Source organism: Petromyzon marinus, chromosome 25 (genome assembly GCF_048934315.1).
Source record: "Petromyzon marinus isolate PM22_M1 ecotype Great Lakes invasive population chromosome 25, UKy_Petmar_22M1.pri1.0, whole genome shotgun sequence".
In the NCBI taxonomy this organism is placed as follows: Eukaryota; Metazoa; Chordata; class Hyperoartia; order Petromyzontiformes; family Petromyzontidae; genus Petromyzon; species Petromyzon marinus.
The window spans coordinates 5,141,629-5,163,564 of record NC_133691.1 but is presented as its reverse complement, the minus strand read 5'-3'; the positions used below and the strand labels follow the sequence as shown (position 1 = coordinate 5,163,564).

Below are 21,936 nucleotides of genomic sequence, written 5' to 3'. Positions count from 1 at the left end.
TCTCATTTCGCATCCGTCTCTCGGTGGTGCTGGAGAGCGTACCTTAGCCAGCCAGAAAAAGAAAAAGGCACGGAGCGGCAGAAAGGAAGAAATTGGAACAAAGAGGGGCTCTGTTGGAGCGCGCTAGGCCGACGCTGACGCTGCGAGGGTGGCGTGTGCGCACGGACTGCCAAACGGCCCCGGGTGCGGCCGCTCTATCGATTCAGTGGAGAGAGGGAGAGACAGAGAGGGAGGAGGAAAGGTGCAAGGGAGGGAGGGAGAGTGCCCACACGCAGCCACGGCCGCTCCCGCTCTCCCCCCACGCTTCCTCCCCGCCGACAGAGCGGCGAGCGCTCCGGCATGGCCGTGCGCCGGGAGGGCAGCGGTGACGAGGGCGAGCGGACCGAGGTTCCCCGCCCGCGTGTCGCTCGTACGCGGAGACGATTGCGGCTTTGTGCGGGTCACAGCCCCCCCCCCCCTCACCTTCCCTCCCCCCCCCCCCCCATGGCGGTGTTTGGTGTGAATGCATTTAGTCTCTGCTCCAATTTGGAGGTGCTCAAACAACGGAGGCACCTTGTAAATCTGAAACATAGGTGTGAAAGAAATAATGTCCACCTATTCTGATTGATGATGATGCTGCTGCTTTGAAAATCATCAACAGCCATTCTCAATCCACCACTGGATGGAAGCCTCCCCCCTGTGCCATGTTAGTGGACCATACTTCACCAAGCTGGTCAGTGTGACTTGATGACGAGGGGGAAGGCAGGACTGATTCTGATATCATCACCGGTGCTGGCCGTGGATCAAACTAAGGATTTATCGCGCAGCACATAAAAGCACTGCACCGCCACTCACCATTCCACATGATCCACAATTTTAATGGTAATATTGGGATGACTGTACGGCACATGTTCAAACAATGTATTTCGTACAGAGCGTGCAAGTCTATGGCCGCACACCATGCGTTGAGCAGGACGACACTCCACAATAGAAGCTTAAAGGCTGTACAATTATCGCTGAATGACTGCTGCTGCATTGGCTAGATACAAATCTATACACATGGGATTTCATGCACTCAATAATGCACTTGAAAAGGATTATGTATTGTGCAGATTATTGTCTAATATTGCGTGTAAAAAGCACTTACATTCTCTGGAGTATTCAGCAGCTAGTCCATGTGAATTTTTCAATTTCTGTTGAATTTTTAAAAGCGGAATCATTTAGCTTTTATGTGTATTTTACACGTGTGCCTATCCGCGCGCACTTTTTCAAGCGTGTGCGGATAGGCCGGCACTATAATCAACAGGCTTTAAAAATGGCTATTTTTATGTGAGCATTGATTCTTAAGAGCATTCATTGGGACGTTTAGGTACTCCCTCCTCCCTCTTCTTTCTCTACACGAGTATGAGAGCTTACTTAGGAAGATACCAGGGGATGTAGAGTTGATTTAAATATGCAGTTTAGAAAGATGGTCTTTGCACTGCGATTCGTAATCTGTGTTTGTGCTGGTGTCCGAACCCCTTTCATATTGTCCGTGTTGTGTACCTAAAATCGTTTTGTTAATGAACAAAACATTTTCGTGGGGAAAAAAAAAATGGCTATTTGTTAGGCTTCATTACAGCAACAATAAACGTCAGCATATTTCAGGCGCGTATTTTAATTCATCTGGACAGCAGCGGCGCCACGATTAGAAAGTGCATCTTTGCAATCGCATTCACGAGTTCAAATCCTGGGCGGGGAGTTTACTCGTAACTTTTTCCCTTTGGGGGAGAGGGGGGGGGGCGATAAAAATGAGGTCTGCTTTGTGGGATGGCCGCACAGGTTGTTGTCTTTGGGGTAGGCTCGCCTCCGCCGTAGGAATTTGCAACGTTCACACCTCTGCACCGCAACTCATTTGAGCCGCATTGGCTTTTATCGCTGAGAGTCAACTCTGTATTATTTCTCTCCACATCTCTCGTGGTCGTTCGTAATGGTTTGCACACTGGACTTTGCAATCCGAGAGGACTAACGCCTCGGTTTCGATCTTAAATCCCCCTCACCCCTGCTCTGCCCACACAGCTCTATAAATGGTGTTGGCTGACCATACCTCACCGCGCCGGTTGCTGTGCGTGGGCGATGGTGGGGGCTCAATACTACTGGTTCACTCGGCACTGATGGTAGCCATGGGTGGGAATCAAACCCGGGTTGCCAGGTGCATCGCGTAGCGGGCCAAGAACTGCATCAGTGACCATCCCATTATAGCGACATTACCTCCCAATCATGAATGCGTGAAGCAGTATAAATGGGTACACCACAGTTAGCTGACCGGCGGGTTGTGTGTGGTGGGCTAAAGTGTGGGTACTCACCTCTCCTTTAAGATATCTGGCCAGTGTGGAAGAGAAACTCAAATACCCTCCAGAGGTGCCCTCTACAGATACCTGCAGCAGTGTCCGTGAGCAAGTGCTTGCAACGCCGTGCCTTTTCCTTTCGCCTTCACCGCCCTTGCTAAACGGCCTCAACTCAGCGCAAGGTGTCACTCGCCACGGGTTCTAAACGAAGGTAGCCAACGTGCGAGCGAGCGGACGCACGAACGCACGGACACAAGTCCGCGGATTTGGGCTTCCGCGCTGGTCGGAGCTCACCTCCTGGGCTTGTCGTTAGGGAAGGGGATGACGATGAGCTGCGAGTTGGGGATGATCGACGTCCACTCCTGCCGCCGCCGCTCCTGTCCAAAGCACACACACGCCGTGGAGGGATCATTGGGAACAAAAAGTAATTCGTGAGCTCGACATTTCCTCACTGCCGGCTGTCCACGCTCTTCAGCTTAATTAACTATTTAACAGCAGGTATTTTAAACGGAACAACTAGCATACAGGCAATTAGAATTAATGAAAAGCTACCGTGTGTGCCATTAACACCTAGCTTATGACGGCTTATCGCATTTAAATTCATTCCATGGGGATGGAACAAGCATGATGGGTGTTTCTAGGTATTAATCAAATTTAATCAGGCAGAGTAATTATGGAATGCCTGCCAAAGCCTGAAACAGTGGTCGTAAAATGCACAACAACCTCGCGATTCGACCCAATCGCAGGATGCAAAGGTGCGAGTCCGGCTTAGTCGTGCGTCGACAGCACGCAGAGGAGCGGCAAGCAGCACAGTCCTGGCTCCCACGTGAATTCGCTTAACACGCTCACAACGGAACACCCCCGGCATCCGCGTACAATTTAGGAGATTTTTTCCACATGAGCGAGAAACCTTTACGCGTTGCTGTGGGGCTTCAATAATACCGGCTATACTTGCCGCAGAGCGCAGGCACAGCAGACAACACATTAAACCGTCATTATGGCGATCACGGTGTGTACAATTTAGCCGTGTTTGCTTCGTAAGTGCATCTAAATTGCCTGTGCCCTACGGGCGCCCAGAGGGAAAGGAAGCGGTGGGGGGGGGGGAGGCGGAGGGACACGCGGGAGGGGGAAGAGCGACCGTGGAGGCGAGAGAGAAATAAATATAACAATATGGGAGAGAGATTGACTTTAAAAAGATAACGGTGGGAAGTCGCTGTCGGCACGCGGGTTTTGCATGCGTGGGGTTGCGGACAGGGTTAAGGCAAAGCTTTCTTGACATGCACCTTGAATTCAGAGCAATAGCCCGGCTCTTGCAAAAAAAATCCGTGTCAGCATGCACGCAACGCCCTCTTATCAAGATGCCACTTAATTGTTGGAAAGAAGAAGTGAAAGAAAGGTGACGATATTTGTCGTCATGTTTTTGACGAGTGCGTCGAGTCCTTTTCTTTTGTCACCACTGCCGACGCAAGTATCGCCAAAATAAATGTTTCCAAATTCAATGAGGTTTTTTTTTTTTGGCGCTCGGCCTGCGTTGATGAGGACAGTCGGTTACGTGGAAGAGCCGAGCAAAGATGGGCTTGTGGGGTGCGAAGGTTCTGCTGGACGGGTGGAAGGAAAACGACGGTGGAAATTCTCTGATGCAAAGCTAATGGAATAACTCCAATTTCACCTCAAAACGGACACAATATCTCTGATTTGCGGAAGGCGAAAAAAGCACCGCATTTCGTGAGACACGAATACAACAAACCGGGAAAAAAGATTTTGCCGCGAGGGCGACTTCGTAACAGAGGAAGATGTGGAATCACCTTACTTTGCCGTAATGTTTATATTTGCCCATTTAGGGGAATGCACGAAAAATGTATTTATGCTCACGTCTTCCCCCCCCCCCGCCCTGTGAAGACGCACTCCGGAGTAAGGCAGCGACACAAGGGGGGGGGCCTCGTCCTGTGCAGGCAGAGGGCCTGCCTCCTCCAATGCCCTCACCCTCTACCCTCACCTGCTGTGCCTGGTGCCGGTTGTCGACAATGGAGCGAAGGGTTGAGATGTCAATCACCTCAAGGGGATTGAATCCAAAACCTCTGGATTGAGAGTCTGGTGTCTTTAGACATTACTGGGCTATATGTGTATACAAGCAAAAAAAACCAAAGATCCCCCGTATAGCCTTTACAGACTTTTTGGGGCAAGTGCTGTTAGCGAGCACCCATGAAGTCCGGCAAAGTACACGAGGAAGTGGGTGGCCAGCACCACGACCTTTATCTCCCCAGTCGTGATGTTTTACACACCACACCAGGTACTCATTTGAGGCTGAGTCAACCTAGGGGAGGCCGAGGACTAGTTCAGATAATAGTCGCTGGTGTTGGCCGTGAGCAGGAATTTAACTCGGGTGGCCGGGTTCGTAGCACAGTGCGCTAACCATTATACCACCGCTCCCCAAAGGAATGTCATAATATTCACTGACTATGACTTTAATATTTTCCTTAAAGGATTATTGTCTGAAAGGGTCTGAAATAAAAAAAAAATGTGCCCTCTTGCATATTGTTGGATAAGAATGTTCAAATGAATTTGAACGTAACTCTGAGAACAAGACAGGCAACATAAGGGACGGTTTTGTGGAGCTTAAACCTTCTGGACATTGAACGCTTCCCTTAGCTTGATCCAATTTAGTTCTCTGCGTGTGGCGTTTCGTTTGAGTGAGCACATTGCAAAGTACACCACATCTGTCTTTGCCGAAAAGTGCACATTGGGAGACAAACGTACACAGGCACACATAGATGCAGACACACACACACCTTTCTGCAGGCACGATGGAAATAACGAGTGACTGATAACCTTCAGCAAAAGAGAATGAAACAGGCCACAATGCGGAACCCGGGACCTTATGAAGTCTGCCGGCCAAAGACGCAGATGGCAAGTTCAACGATTTTGGACCCACATTTCAGACTCTTTAAAGGCGTGAGCTATCATTAACATCATCATGAAGTGGCTTTATACAGGTGCATAGTATGTCGACCAACTAGAACTATAATTCAGATGGAAATTATTACTTCTGCTATGCGTGATAAGGGAGAAATCCTTATAAAAGACCGCGGTGTCAGATGTATTTAGAAGGAATAAGTTTTTCATCCACGCTCGTATGGTGGTGGTGATGGTGTGTTTATTTTTGTGTGGGTGTTAAATTATTGATATATTCTACAAATAAGCTATATTTTCTATAACTATGAACAGCAACCTTCAAAATAACACCCCATATGTATTTTCAGAATTATTTTGAAATGTTAACTGTCAGTAGCATTGCCAACTCTGAGGCACCAAAACAAATTCAGGTTCTATCATGGAAGGAAAAATATCTCACAAGATCGGGCTTTTCATGTTGTGGATAAGATTTGCAGATTTCTCAGGACAGCTACCTCAAAGAGAGGACGGACCTTGGGAGACGGGCATTTAACGGGTCCATCTCTCGCTCTCTCCAAGTTGAGATCACTGTGTTTGGGCCGGCTACAGGAGTGAAAGCCCATCCGGGGCACAGCTCCATGAGACGGGTTCTCTCCCACAATCCCAGGGGGCTTACGGGACAGTGGGCGTCTTTGGAGTGGCAAGCCTCGGAAGACCTGGAGGAGCTTTCCAGTATAATGCGCTGTGCTTAGGATGAGCCTCAGATGGACCTGGCAATGCACTTGGCGTTCACATTAGAATACCCCGCATCTTATCGCTGTTTTTAAATCCAGGCTTAAGACTAAGTTAGTTATTAAGGCTTTAATATACCCTTCATATTTATGATCTCACGTAATTCAATTTTCATTTTATTTAGATGGCAGGCTGCGGCCAATGTTACAATGAAGGGTATATAAAACGGTTGTAAATTATACACTGTGATCACATAAAGCCTGCAAAGGAGGCCTTCACGCTCAAGTGACGGCCACGGGTTTTCTTTCTTTCACCATACTTCACCACACTGAAGGGCCCACGACCAGTTCAGATATCGCCGCCCCCCCCCCCCATGTCGTGAGTCATGGCTGTGAAATGTAGGATGCTTGGTTTATACAAAAAACAGATGATTGTATAACCCAAAATGTCCACATATTGTACTCCACTAACCATTTTCTTTCAAGGTGTGTAAAGGTCCATATTGTGATGCTTCATGTATTACACTCAGGATTACGGAAAGGAAGACGGATTGGCTGCCAGAACACCTAGCCGACTGTTTATGGCCACATCATTCCTCGATGCAGGAAAATGGGTCTCCCTCGTGAAAAGTGCATCGCACGATGGAAACCTTTGCCTCTGTGTGTGCGTCAATAGTACCCTAAAATGTGCCTCGATTTTTGGGAGGCAATAATCCTGCTGTTGGCTGCTATGTCTCTCCATGCAGCAACTTTTAAAACACTCCCGTGCTGTCAGACCAATGCCATGATGTACCTTTCAGAGAGAAATTCGGACAGTATGCTTGTCACAATTTGTTTTTCTTTGTACACATGATATTCCTCAGACTGAGTGGGAGGGGGGGGGGGACACACTAGAGTGATACAGCACACACGCCTACCGTTTGTTGTTACATTTTAGTATAAAGTCTCGTGTTGAAATGACGGTAAACACCTCACCGGAGGCAGCTCTGCCATGGGCATTTTCTCCAGGATTCGAGATGCACGATGCCATATTCCATAAGCCACGGGATACGGACCAGATTTGTGAAAGTCTCCCCTTCTGATTGAATTTCAAAACCAATACCGCGGTTTTATGGTCTGCATTGATACACTTATTTTAAGAGGATATTAAAGGTACACACACACTCGCACTTATTACAGTGCCTCACTGTTTAATACCTCAACTCCCAAATATGAAATCGTTTTTTTTTTCGAATCCCGCACGTGATGAGAACATTGGCGGGTATTCGGAGCAAGCCTAGCATTCGGTTGTTGTGGATTTATTCCAGTTACCCTGCTAACAAAACGTTCTTGGCCACCTCTCCATACGTATAAAACACGCACAGCGGAGACACAGTAAACACACCCAACGGTGTACACACACCTGCCTAGTTACATACAAGCACGTGCAACGGAGATGTGCACCGTATGCATATACACATATAGGGGCACAAAAACAAAGATAACCAGAGTCTTCTAGACTGCCGTGGCAAGCACTGTTAAGATTATGCCTACCCTAATAATAATATGAATTTAATGCCCTATAAAGGGGGAGGGGTGGGGGTGTCTGTGGTTTCCATACACTGATGTTGACTGGATCATAGCAGCCATTCGGTTTATGTTGAGTTCATCTAGGGGTTGGTTGTCCATGACCAGGCATCTCACATGTTGCTGGGATCTTAGTGCAGTGCACAACAAATTTCTTCAAGTGCAACCTCCATACCCGAGCTTGATTCCCGGCCATGGCCAATCACAAGTGGTGCGTATATACGTGTGTGTGTGCGCACATGTTGTGCATGTCGTGTGTGCGTGCGCGCACGCGTTGTGCATGTCGTGTGGGTCGTGCGTGTGAAATTCGTCCCGGGCACTCATTTCATCAATCCGTGCTGAATGGTGAAATGGCACGGGGTCTTCTTCATCCAGCAGTAGATGCAATAAACCAGGCACGTATTTCACACTGAAACCTGCCCTGGTCGGCCACTTCAGTTCAAAAGGTGTCAAAGCGCAGTTTCATATATATTTACCCCACGACACCGGTTGCAAACGTTCCCCCCTTCATACCCGCGCTGGTGAGTGCGTTGGTAAAGTACAATGCGTGGCGCGAGACAAAGAGGTGAAGGGACGCATTAGTAGGCAGGGTGCGTGGAGAAGTGGTCCCCCCAGTGTGGGTGGATGCGTCTCTGGGATTCATTAGCGCGCTAACTCTCCTATTAAAAGGAACCGTCAGCGGCATGCAGATTATTACACAATCAAATGCAATTTTATTTACGCAAACGGAATCAACCTTAATACCTGGCTCATGTCCAAATCGCAAAAAAGGCCACTTAATGTGGCCATCAATTGCGGTTTTAAAGGTGTTAAAGCTAAATATTTATTTTCCTATTTTAAATTTAAACATATGCAACCTTGCAAATGAGAAATTCAAAGGTCCTCGATATGTTTTTTTATGTTGCTGCTGCTGCGACAAAAGTGGACCGTGCAACTTTTAAGAACGCAGTGTCAAGAAGGAAAAGCCTTGCCATGATGAATTTACGTTTCAGCTGCCAAGATGAAATTTGTAAAACTCCAGCCCCCATTACTATTTCAATGGGCAGCCACGAGGCACCAACCTGTTCACTATACGGCAACACGTGCTGACGTGGTCAAGAAAGCAAAACCAAATGAGACGCCCGTTGAACCAAGGACCCTAGGAATTGGCAAAAGGGCTGTGTTTTTAGACCGAGCAAGCTATGTTGCTGCTGCTGTTGTCGTTAAAGTTAGGGCTGCCATGAAACTTAACTGATCTAGCAGTAAGCATGAACCCAAAGTGAAACAAATGCAAACTTCAACTTTTCAATAAATGTAAGTAAAAATTATGTCTGGTGCAAATTAAAATAATTGGAGATGTTTAAACGACCGTTTCCACGTCAGGTGATACAAATAGAGATTGATTTAGTATGAGCAGTACTTCTTATTTGGTATATAAGGAGTTAATCCCCACAGAGATTCCATGAATTGTCGCCATTTCATAATATTAAACATTGGGTGGCACAAAAATGTGAAGATAATTTTTTTTATCGGTTTCATTCATGCAATTAGCCTAAACGTAACGTTGGGATATCATCGGCGCATTATGTGGATAAGTCGTCGATAATTCTCTCACACATACACACTTTTAAGCCGGTCCATGGTACGTGGACCGCTCATCGTTGATGCCGAAGGGCGTATGGCACAACCCGAATACACATCAGAACACTACGCTTCGAAGCGTATTAAGTTCTGAAGCCAAGTCTGAATTGAGAAATAGTTTACTCAAAGCATAACGTTAAACACGGTGTCCCCCCCCCCCCTCCCCATCTTATAAGTTGCCCTCTCTCCTTTAAAGATGGCCCGTTTTAGTCCGCAATCACGTCGGTCGGTGGCAGCTATGCACAGTTAGGGAACTCATCAGGGCGGGCCGTGTATTTTTAGCGCGCTCGCACAACGCATCCCCTGCCGCTAAGAAAAGGAAGCAGCATCGATTCTGTGCCACAGGCAATTTTGGCTTGACTCAGAGCACGCGGGGGGGGACGTGGGGGAGGGGTGGGCGACGGGGCAGTGTGGGGGTTTGGGGGGGGGTTGCGTAGGGAGGGTTAGTGCAGAGGCCAGGGGGAGGAACACACTTCATATTTAACGGTCAAAGGGAGTGGAGAGGCGATTTGAGACGCTCACCCACACAAAGGGGCAGCAGCACAAAGCAGGTCCCAGGCAAACGTCCTCAAACGAGAATACGCACTTCTTTCCCACGGCCCTACAAGCCACCATTGTCATGCCGCATGTGTGTGTCTAGGGTAACCTCAGGGCGGTTAAATGGCATATATGATGGGTGGGCCCTGCGGTGGCGAGATGTTAACTACCTTGCCTGGTATGCAGGAGTGGGTCCGATTCCGGCCCCGACGCATGTATATTTGGAGCTTACATTTTATCCTCGTGGTCACGTGAATTTTTCTCTGGATCCTCCGGTTTTTCTCTCCACATTTATAAACATGCCCTGAGAGTATCTGGCTGATTTAAATATGTTTCCATGTGATAAGCCACTTCGTTGATCTATAATTTTTGATAGCCAGGTCGTTTCTGAAAAAGAGCGATGTAGCTCAGTGACTTACCTGATAAATATTTTTTTTAATAGTTTATTACAGTTATGTTTGTGCATGGTGGTCATCCATCCAAGGACTATCCAGGCTCAAAACCTGCTTAGCTTCTGAGCAGCTCTGATGACATTGGGTGCATTCCGGCTGCTACGGCACTCAAGGGGATGGGTGGCCGGCAGCCCGCCCGGCTGCCTTTGTCTCCTTAGTGGTGATGTTTACGCACCGCACCAGATATTCATTTGAGTCGACTTCGGGGAGGCCAAGGACCGGTTCAGATAACTGTCACTGGTGGTGGTGGCTGTGAGCGGGAATCGAACTCGGGTAGCTCGGTTTGTAGTGCAGCGTGCACGTGGAAAAAAAGGCTCCATTTAAAATGTAATTGCGGCGGTATCCGATATGAACGATTTCCTTTCGTGCGTCAATGAAGCAAATCGTGCAAATGGTCGAGTGCCGGTGTCTTGCGTGCGGGGCCGACTTGACGAGCGGCGATCGCGCGGTTGTGTGGCGGCATGCGGGAGCCTCACTCGCGCGGCACGCTGTGGGCACGCTCCGATGCGTTGTTGGGGGTGGGTGGGGGCCCAGGTGGTGGCGCCTTCCGAGTAGATTCCAATGACATCCCGGGTGCATTCCGGGTGATTTGGTCACAGGCCAGAGCTCAATTGTCTGAACCCGACGTTGTCGCCTGCCTCTGCGTGCACGCAAGATTCACCGCCGAGTCTATTCGCTCTTGGGGACAGGTGCTGTGTGAGAGGTGGCATGCGTGACTCCCCGATACTGATATTCGCACGGCATGCTCATTTAATTCAACCGAAGAAGGTAGAGGACAAGTTCAGATATTACTCGCCCCTAATGTTATCGATGGCCTGGGATCAGGGGGCGGGGGGGAGCTTTGTTTTCTACCCACCTGCTGCCCGGGCGGGCGGGGGATGCCGACGGCGAGGCGGTCGATGAAGTTGGCGCTGCGGCCCAGGCCCAGAACGGCGTACGGCAGCTGCAGGGAGAGGTGCGCCGACTGGCTCAGCTGTCCCGCTGCGGGGGCGAGAACGGTGGCCACTCGGTATCAATGTTATTCACAGTAAAGGTCTTTTTGCCGGGTTGGATCGCGTAAGTGTAAACGTGTCGCTAAACCCGCCACCACCCGACACAGCCAATAAGTAAGGTTCGTCACGCAAAAAGAAAACGTGCCAATTTGTTGCTACTTCAAGCACAATGTGAGTATGACGTTTCGCTGGTAATTTACAATCAGCTTCATCGGTCATTTGCCAGAACTGTGGTGAAGTCTTCAATATTCACTCGCTCGTCCGGACAAATCGCTCTCCGGCGCGTTTTCAGGATGCGTCGCGTATTGTACACCGCGATGATTATTACGTAAAATGTATTCAAGATTTTCAAGCTTTTGGGGTAATTTACACTGCATGACGAGGTTATAAAGACGAGGCAGGCAGCATTCAAAGCAAAGAGTTTCCGTACAGCGACGAAGTGTAGTGACCATCTCGTTTGCAACAGTGCATTGTGGGACATTGAAGGATGGTGGAAACTTAGGGAGGCCTTCATCCGACTCCGGAGAGACGACAGCAACGAGGATGATGATTTAAGGCCGAGTAAAGCTCATTTGAGACCTGAAATATTTTTCCCGGGACACCTGGTTTCAAAGCCATGTACTGTGAATATACATTTTTGTGAGGTTTTCTTACAGCAATCAGGTTTTCTTACAGCAATCATGACCAACGATCGAATAACAATCCATCAATCGTGATAAAATCATATAACATATTGAGGTCTAAAAATGCTTTTAATGCCCTTTTTTATTATTACACACACAATACTCTGAAAAACACTCCCAGTATGCCATTGGATGATTTTGGGACCACTATCTCTGGAAGGCATTCACCAGCACACTAAAGTATATCTGATGAATGTTACACTACAAAGGGACACTCGAAATAAGAAAAACATCAACGTCATCTCGGTTTACCCGAAGATGACGTTTCCACATCGCATGTTGTGAAAATGTATTTTCTACATTGCACTGCACGTAAATATTATTTTGCTTATTTTTCCTGTCCAAGCCTTTGGGATGTTTTTCTTTGAGCCTTTAGAACCTTCCCCTAAGCTCATCTGTTTGAGATAGCATTTCAGCTACAAATAGGACTGGCGATGGAGCATGACCCAGCATTAAGGTTAAGCCCAGGGATAAGCAACAGGTTAAGGTTAGGATCATAAGAATTAGAGTCGGTCTGTTTCTATTAGGCTCAAGGTTCAGTGTTCCAGTGAGGAGTATTGGTAACTGTTAATGCTGGGTCAGGGTTTAATAAAAGGTTGAAGGTTAGTAGTGTTGTTGAGTTAAGGTTATGATCACTGCTACATTTAGTGCTGGGGTTAAGTATGAGGGTCGCGGTTAGTATCACGGCCCATGTTAAGGTCACAGTTAGGGCTAGATAACACTTGGGCGTCGTGTTAACCCGCCACCGCCAAAACTTCACGGCAACTCCGTTGCACGGCGTGGCTTAAGCACACGCACAAGCGGGGCAGAACCGCGCCATCTGTGCTGCCAGCACCCACTACTCTTAACAGCCCTTCGGCACGACAGGGAGCAAACAAACCATCGGGTGCATCCCTGCGAGCGATGGCCCCCCGCGATCTCACAACTGCCGGGACCAGCGAATTGACTTTCCCTCTTTAGCGCCACCCCAGCCACCGTCTACCATGCTTTAAAAAAAAAAAATATATATATATACCCCAAAAAACTCACGCCGACCTTTCGGCGTTGTCCTGTGGCAGCCTCACCATGGCCGGGCGCGCGCCGAGCGCGATATCGATTGGACTGAAATCGCATTATAAGCCCTGGGCTTTGGGAAGATTGGAAAGGGCCCAGTGGTAATGCGGCACACCCGGTCCAGCGGCGTGGGGTGGGGGGACGGGCATTTGCCTGCCTGGGTGTGCCGTGCTAGGATCCGGTGAAGGTGAGGAGCGAAGGGGAGGGGGTTCGGTGGAGGGGACTGGGGTGGCGGGGACTGGGGTGGAGGGGACCCCTGATTGATGGCAACCAATTCTCCCAGGCCAATTCGACACCACCCCAGCACCATCGCCATCAACTGCGCCCACACGCCTCTTTGCAAGGTTTTGCCGGTGCATTTTCATAAACATTCAATTTTCAAAAACACAAACGGTTTGCCCCACAGTGGATTTGGCACAACTCTTTGTGGGAGGAAACAATTTCAAACAGGTGTGATTGGAGTGAAAATTGCGCACGCACAAACGTGCATGCAAACAAACCGTTACCTGGCCATAAAGTCTCGAGAACAAGATACTAACAGTACGCAAATGTTAAACTTTTAGAAAAGTACTACACTTTAAATATATGGAATGTCAATGTCCTTTATTTTACTATCGGTACATTACAAGCCTGCAAATGATCACGATATATATATTTGTTTTTTTGTGTATTGTCTTAAAAATGTTCAATCACCTTCAACATACGCACGCATGCATGTCGTGCATATTTTAAAAAATTTGCCTAAATATTAGAACATTTGCATGCACGAATGCATGCATAGTATACACATTCTTCATAGTGTTTAGCAATAATGAAGTAGGACATTACCCGAACACAGGGCAATCTGCTCAACGCAACCGGTGTCACGATTAGAGTTATGAATCACGTAAGAATAGGTTTTTCCCCTTTTTTCTGGCAACAAAACTGAAACCTTTTTTGACAAGGAATCATGTCTGCATTAACCACAATACTTGTGGTCAGAATGCAAACAAAAAACACACTCTCATAATATATGCATTGTCCTTTAAACTGATTGGTCCACACCAGAGACAGCTTTCTTTTGAGCCTCGTCTCAAACGGTGTTAGACCAGAGGACGCCAAAGAAATCAGAGTAATGAGAGCTCGGGGAGAGCATCTACATCATGGGACCTACTGCCAAAGGAGGTCCCATGAGTTATGAATCACATGTTTGTAAAACTATTATATATTTTTTATATAGCTTCACATCTTTCCTGACCATATTAAAAAAAAGTCGGTAAAAGATCATGGTTAAGGCTCTTTATTTACTCGTGCCACTCCTGACAAATTACAAAAAGAGCCTCCACCAATAGAGAGAGAGGGAGGAAGAGAGTCCCCCTTGAGAAGATATTTTTGGCCTACTCTTCCACGACGGCCAAATATTTCACAACAGGTGGGAGTACCCACACTTTACCCCATCACACACACGACCTGTCGATCGACTGACAGTGGTGTAGCTCACCATTTATGCTGCTGAGGCCGGAAGATTTAAGAAACGTCAAAGTTTTTTTTCCACCGCCGTACCAGGAGATCAAATTCTCGGACTTCCACCGTGCGTCAACCATTACACCATGGTAGCATCATATATATATTTACAAATCTGGAAAACATGCTGATAGAATTGGATTAGATGCCAGACCATAAACAAAACGTGTGAATAAATTCCGTTCATGTTCACTGAAACTCAAGATTTATGCGCGGGGGTTTAGAAATTGACGAAAACCTAAATTCTAAGCCGATCGAGATCGGCACCGCGATTTCGCCCCCGCCCGCCCGCCCGCTTGCTCGTCCGCTTGCTCGCCCGGGCGCGAGAGAGAGGGGAGGGGGGTGAGAGGGAGGCGGGCAGGGGGGGGGGGGGTTCGGGAATCGATTTAATCTCTGCCGACCTGGGGGCCGCTCCATTAGGGTGCGTGTGGGCGGGAGGAGACAGCTGCACGCTGCCAGCTTCCATTAATCTGGGCGGACGTGGCATCACTCGCGGAGGCAGGAGGGCGGCCTCCATCCCGACAGGCAGCCACTAAAATCCTGCCACTCGTCACGCCAGCACCTCCTCTCCCCGTTTTGCTTTTCATATTTTTTTGTTGTTCAAAGTTGATGACACTTTCGCTGTAGCGATGCTAATAAGCTCCTAAACAATGAGGCCGCGATGCTCAGAGGAGTAAATTATGGCCATTTCACAGAATTAAGCTGGCAATTCCAAGATTCGAGGTTCAAGCCAAGGTCACTCGGCACGGAGGAGCGACAGTTCAATGTCCAGGGCTCCGCTGAGATCCTGGGTTTGATTCTGGGCAGCTACCAGTGATTAAAAAACAGATCTTCAGTACTGAAGGATGCGGCCGTGGCGTAATGGTTAAAACTCTGCCGGGGGTCGCTGGTTTGGCAGCTGAAACCACGGGGCAGGTTTCTTAAGTGCCCTCCCACCCCACCTCTGTGCGCCCAGCAGTGTAAACGGATTCACCACAGTCAGTCGATCGGCAGTTCGCGTGCGGAGGGGATAAAAGTGAACTCCCACCTCTTCCAAGACATTTGGAGAGCGTGGAAGAGTAGGCCAATTACCCTCTCTAGAGGCCCCGTCCAGCGCCAGCAGTGTTGTGATCAAACATTTGCAGGGCTGCTACGGTTACCATTACCTTGAGTGTGGAAAGTTCACGGTTTCCACCCTGGTCACCAATGCCGAGGAAAAAAATATACCCCTAACCTTGTCAAATCTGGTTTCCATTCATTCGGCATATTCTAGTCGAGCGAATGCCAAGAGAATCGCTTTGGCATCCACATTTTACGCAGAACATGACGGCGGATAAAACCAGGATTCGTGGAATAACTTGTGAAGCAGCTCCGTGACAAGTCGAATACATTGCAACTGCGAGACAGTAACGAGAAAACTAGTCGGTCGGACGATAGTTTTGCAATCCGGTGAAACTTCTCGTCTCTCTGTCAGGGCAGACCTGGGATGTCAAGGCAAAAATAAATCCGAAATAATTTTAGATATATAAATAAGTTTAAGAGTGGTTTCACTTGTATAGTTTGATGAACCCGGCTCAGTTTCTAGAAAACTGCACACGCACACAAATCCCACCCCCTTTAGCCTTATGGACTGCTGATGTTATCGAGTACCTATTGAAAGCCAACACGGCCCAGGTGCCAATTTAAGGCTGAGTGGACCGAGAAGAGGCCTAAAACAGGTCCACGTACTACTTGTCACCGTTCTTATCCATGGCTGGGGCTTTAGCTGATTAACATGCAGAGTCATACTCCCCTGCACTGCTAAGGTCCACACAGGAGAGGTAAAAATTAAAACACGGTGAACAAAAACAATGATCGGGGCGATCCAGGGTGCCTGGTTACACAGATTGAGTCCCACCGCTGTTCTTTGGAAGGCTTCCAGTGAACGCTGGACTCACAGGGCCTTGATATCGTTTCACAAGAGAATTAGTGTAAAGGTCACCAAGTGTAAGAATTGTCATTGGCCACATTGTGTGCGTGGCAGCGTGTTTGTGTGGCGCTCGTAAGGCGTTTTTATTTACCCCGGGAGTTTTTTAGTTTTTCCATGACACGCACGTGCCTCTCATCAAATCTGTGTCCCCCACACAAACGTTTAATGGCAAACGCAGCGGGAAAGAAGAACATCCAGGACTTCATTTGGGCGTGCCACGGTGGTGAGATTTTAACGACCTCGCCTGGTATACACAGGAGGTCGTGGGTTCGATCCCGATCCTGACGCCTGTATATTTGGAGTTTGCGTGTCTCTCTCTCTACTCCGTGGTCATGTGGATTTATCTCCGGGTCCTCCGGTTTTTCCCTCCACATTTAGAATCAATATGCGTTTAGAGTATTTGGCTGCTATACATTTCCACGTAATAAGCCACTTCGTTGATCTATCATTTGTGATATCCAGGTCGAATCTGAAAAAAGAGCTAAATAGCTCAGTGGGCCTTACCTGGTAAAATACAAATAGTTTAGTAGTAATAGTTTTATAGTTTGATTTCAGCCGGGTCTATATAGTGCAGCAGCCTTGAACATATTTACGTCCCAGCTTTCAGTGTACCTCTCGCCCGTTTCTGGTCCCTGCCCCGTCACTGTAGAGCAGCGATCCGGATATCATTCAAGCGCTGGGAACATCCAACCAACACACGACTTGTCCCACGACGCCAAGATTATTTTCCTTCCTCGCGTCTAATAACCATCAGCTGACATATCACAAATCCACCGCTTCAGGCTGCACGGCCAGATTATGAAAAATACCCAAAATGCCAGCGAATGCCCGTTGCTCAAACAAACGAAGGAAACAACGCGAAGTGGCGCCAGCCGTGTGTGGGGGGGGGGGGGCGAAGGCCAGGGTGCCGCCGCCGGCCTCGTTAGTCGCATTGAACAGCCAGGTGAGTTAATTGATCGGCGAGCGTCTTGCTAATCCCGAGCAATACACAAGCGCCGCGATCGATGCGCACGAGCGTACCAGATAAATCCCGTTCCGCGCAAAGCGCCGCGCGGCTTCGCAAAACGTTCCGGCCCGGCCACAATCGGGTGTCTCCCAATGTAAGTGGAAGAAGAACCAAAGCGCGGGAGCGATCGAATCGTTTCTCGTGCGCTCAAAGTGGGCCCAGGAACTATTTTAACAGGAATCCTACAACGCAAGCAGAAACCAGACGGCCGTGAAATATTCGTTTGTTTGTTCATTTGTCTCGCCCATTGATCGGACCAGGCTGGATAGGCCAGGGCACCAGCTGAGGCTTTTCATTTGAATAAATGAGGATCGAGGAAAAGCCAACACGCAGCAAAGGAATGCTTGATCAAGACAACTCATCACCGGGGAGATGATCATTCAAATATCCATATTCATTACTCCACCCCCTGCCTGTATGTTTTGCATTATCAAATCACATTACCTGTCGTCTGGGATTGTTCATTCGTTTTGAAATGTATTCATGATGATTACATTTATTTGTAACCTTGAAGTATCATATAAAAGGCCGGCATAAACATTACGACAAGGGCCGAGATCGGCTGTAAATGTGTTCTTATTCATTTCAAAATAATGCACTTAGAAATATTGTATTTAAATCGGGTTAATGATTGGTATTCTATTTAAATAACTATGCTGCGCCTGTATGCAGATGTATGCAGATGCGCACAAAATCATTATCATTCTGTAAAACACTATATGCGCCAGGCTTATCGCTGTTGTTGGGGTTTCTAAATGGATATCCCAGCGTTCTTCAGTGCAAGGCCCACGGGCTACTGGTGGCCCCTGGTGACCTTCAGGCCGGCCCCTGACGTGCGAACCCGACAACACACAGAATGAAAACACCCCCCACTCACCCATCATCATCGTGCTGCTGTCAAACCCCCGATGGTTTCAAATGGTGTGGCGGCCCTCGTACGCTGACGATGCCTTATCGGCGAAAGTGCCCCCCACCCCCCTCTGAAAATTAGTGAAGAACACTGGGATACAGCATAGACGGTATATTTAACTGAACCTGTGGGGGCCAGGTGTGCTCAGCAGTCAACGAGCCGAGGCACGTCGTTGGACCGTAACTCTCGGCTGTCTTTACAGGTTCGTACCACGACTCGTCTGGCATGATGTCCGACGTTTTCGCTCGCGTCAAACAAAACAACCAGCAGAGCCACGCGGTGCAAACCACACAAAAAAACCAACAACACGGTGCCGATGCGTTTTTGGATCACGTTTAACCCCCTCTCTCCACCAAGTCGCGATTGGCTGCCGAGAGGTGCTGGATCCGTCAATAGCGACACAAGTCGTCGTGGTGTACTCGCAGGGGAGAGAAAGAAAAAATAACGCACGTGGCACAAACACGGAGAAAGTTTCGCTTGTGAAGCAAAACCAGCCTCACGTGTCGAAAGCACTCAAGTGGAGGCTGAGCCATTCAAATGAGGCCATTGGCTCGCCCTCTGAATAATGCACGCATATATGTTAGAATTATACGCGGCATTAAAATGCAAAGACGTTTCTTGGCAATATGCAGGCGTGACAGGGTAAAATATAATGAGAATAAGGCAAACGTAAGGCAGCTATTTACACAAGCATACAAACATATATCCAATCGGCCATATAAAGCATGTGTACATTAATTGGGCGCGCTGTACACGTGTAACAATTTAACGGTCCAATAAAATGTACGATGGACAAGAACAGGAAAATTATAAGTGTCTTGTTCGGGAAAAAATGGAAGGAACCGGAAAGAGAGGAAGGACCTCACAGAGAATGCTTGACGACGACGTAAGAGATTGGTGCCCGAAAGATGTGGCCACGACTTGAGCAAATTTGCACAAGGCAGAGAGGAAAGTGGAAACAAATGACGAAACGTCCAGTAGACAGCTAACGGGGCTGCAGATCGTGGTGACGATTATGAGGACGATGAAACTGTCGAGAATTTTGACTCGCGGATCGATGTCGTCTCGCTTTGGCCGACTTCGGGAATCTGACGCAGTCGAACGGTTTGCACGGTGGGAATTGCCGTCCAGGCGGTCGCCAGTTCGGTCTGACCTCCCGACGTTGCAGGAGGTCAGATAACGGTGCAAGTTTCTTAAGTGCCTCTTCGCTCCTCGTCCACCCAGCAGTGTCCAAGGGTGCAGCGCACTCAGTTAATCGGTAGGTCGTGAGCGGTGGGGGTAAAGTGTGGGTGTGTGCTCCTACCTCTCTCAAGATGTCTTGCCAGCGTGGAATAGGAGTTCAAGTGCCATCGCAAGGGGATCTCTCTACAGCTCTCTCTCTCTGGAGGAGGAGCTTCCACTGGCCGTGATTTGATTAGTTTGATTATAATATATGTTTAGAGTCAACCATGAACAAATAGATTTGACCACGCAAAAATGTATGCATAACGCAAACAAATGTGAAAACTAACGTAATCAGTGAATTGATGTGTCGCGACAAGCCTAATGCAGAGAGTGACAGAATGTAAAAGAAATAAAATAACAAGTGGCCAAAACAAGCAGCGGGAGGGAATAGGACATCCATTTGTAGTTGGCAAAGATCAAAGCATCATATCGTTTTTATTTGTCCGATGCGTCCTGATGACCAATGATACAAATGCGTAATTTCTCTGCACAGATGAACGTTCGTGTGGCTGTGTTATGCCCACGCGGGCGACCACTGAAGCAAACTTGCCCTTTGAAACGAGAATTCACCTGTCCTCGTGAATCGTGCCAAGTTCTCCATCTCGTTGGGAATAATCAGAGACATTTGCTCAATCGTGCAAGGTGGTGAGGGTTAGAAGATTTCATCTCTTGCTGCTAATGAATGTAAATATAGGCTAAAGGCCAATTAACCCCAATACCGGTAGCAAACCGATTATAATAACTCATTATAAGCGATTACCATCGGTACACAGAGGACACAACCCCCTCGCAGACTAAATCCACCGTAATTAACGCAGCTGTTCCGATAAAACAAAACACTCCCCAAGAATGAGCATTAAGGTGACCAAGAGCAGAAAGGTACATACGCTTTTAATATTTTAAGGTTCAGCGAGGTTTGCGGACGTGCATTTCAAATATTTGCAAGTAGAAAAAAATTAACGCTTGCCATATTTAAATGTCAATTGCCGTTTCATTCGTGGCAGGCGTGCGGGGCCAGACGGACCGGATGAATGAGGCCTTCGCCCGCCCGCAACCAATTTATTTCACCCGAAGCCACGATTGTAGGCACCAGTGTCGGTAATCGTACCACGTTTACCTGAATAACAATTGGTGGGGGGGTGGTGGGGGGGCACTTTACACGTCACAAGCAACGCGATTTTCCGCAGCGCGACAAGGGCATTTGCAGTGGCAGAACTTTATCACCTCCGCTCAATTGGGGGCGGGGGTGGGTAAGAGTTTTCCGGCTGGCAAGCTGACCGCTCCTTCTTCCTTGGCCCCAGACAGGCAAACCCCTCCCACCTCACCCACTCCACCGAACGGCCCCCGAAATTACCAAACACGGCTGGGTGCAGGCGTTCTATCAAAAGCGTCCCAAACGAGGTGCGGGGGGGGGGTGTGGCACGATTTATTTGACGATGCAATATCACATGGCGTTAAATATCACGCGCGCACGCGTTCCGGTCGGGTGCGAGGTCCCCCCCCACCCCCCGTCCCCACTGGGTGGGCTACCGGCGTATTGGGGGACGTGGCTTGTGAATCAATATGCTTATCGCTCTCGGCGCAGACCGCGACCAGGCACGCAGGCAGGCAGCCGCACAGATGAAAGATTACAGAGGGGGGATTTTCGTCGTTGTTGTTTAAATATATCCGTGGTGGACTGCACTTTTAAATTGAAGTGCAACCAGGAAGGGTGGGGGTGGGCGGAGAGAATTTCAGGTTGCTAGTTTCCGTGTTTTCCCATTCCCATGTGGGGGCTTTCTACGGACACTCTGGTTTACACCCGAGGGTTAAAAAAATATACTCGAATTTTTAATTGGCTAAACACTCCCAACGGCAGGGCCCTCCTGAAAATGAATGCCGACACTGAGCGAGCACTTTCCCCCGGTAATGAATGAATCGTTCGCGAAAGAAGACCTTCCAGGTGACCTATTTGTAACAGCGGGATATCAACACAACCGTTAAATAATTAACAGCGAGAGATCCCACCAGCTAATGGCCAAAAGGCAAAATAGAGCCTCTCTGACAAGCAAGTCGCTGCTACGTTTTTACATAATACGGAGTATGACAGTAAGGGGGGGGGGGGGGGTGGTGTACACACACGTGCCCATTATGGGGATACCCCGAGTAAACATCGTCGGGCGCTGGCTGGGGAAGCATCAGGTAGCGCGTGAGCACGACGTGCGTGCAACGCACGCTAGCGATGTTGGCGGGAGTTCAAGGCACCCCCGCCCCTCCCGAGTGCGCGCGTGCGGAAGGCCGACTGTGACGCGGCACGGCAGCGGCACGGCCTCACGCTGCCCTCCTGCATGAGCAGCGTGAGTGAGCTCGGTAATTAAGAGCGATCGCTCAGCCCGCGTTTCGCCGCCGCCGCTGCGCCCGGACGGATCCTCTTGCGCGCGCCGTTTCATCTCGTGGCGTCATGAGCAAAACAAAAACGCAACGCGCGCGCTCGGAACTTTCCATCGAGAGCAATGCTGTTGGCTTTTTAAGCA

At 48.7% G+C, this 21,936-nt stretch overlaps 1 protein-coding gene across 1 annotated transcript in view; it reads right to left on the bottom strand.

Annotated features, from left to right (window-relative positions):
• The window catches only part of ITFG1 (integrin alpha FG-GAP repeat containing 1), a 188,230-nt gene that overhangs the window by 22,634 nt on the left and 143,660 nt on the right, over nt 1-21,936 (bottom strand). Inside the window, exons 15-16 of the mRNA XM_032960639.2 lie at nt 10,961-11,085; nt 2,601-2,683 (exon numbers count right to left, since the gene is read on the bottom strand). Coding sequence (XP_032816530.1) covers nt 2,601-2,683; nt 10,961-11,085 — 208 coding nt within the window. The remainder of the gene's footprint in view (nt 1-2,600; nt 2,684-10,960; nt 11,086-21,936) is intronic.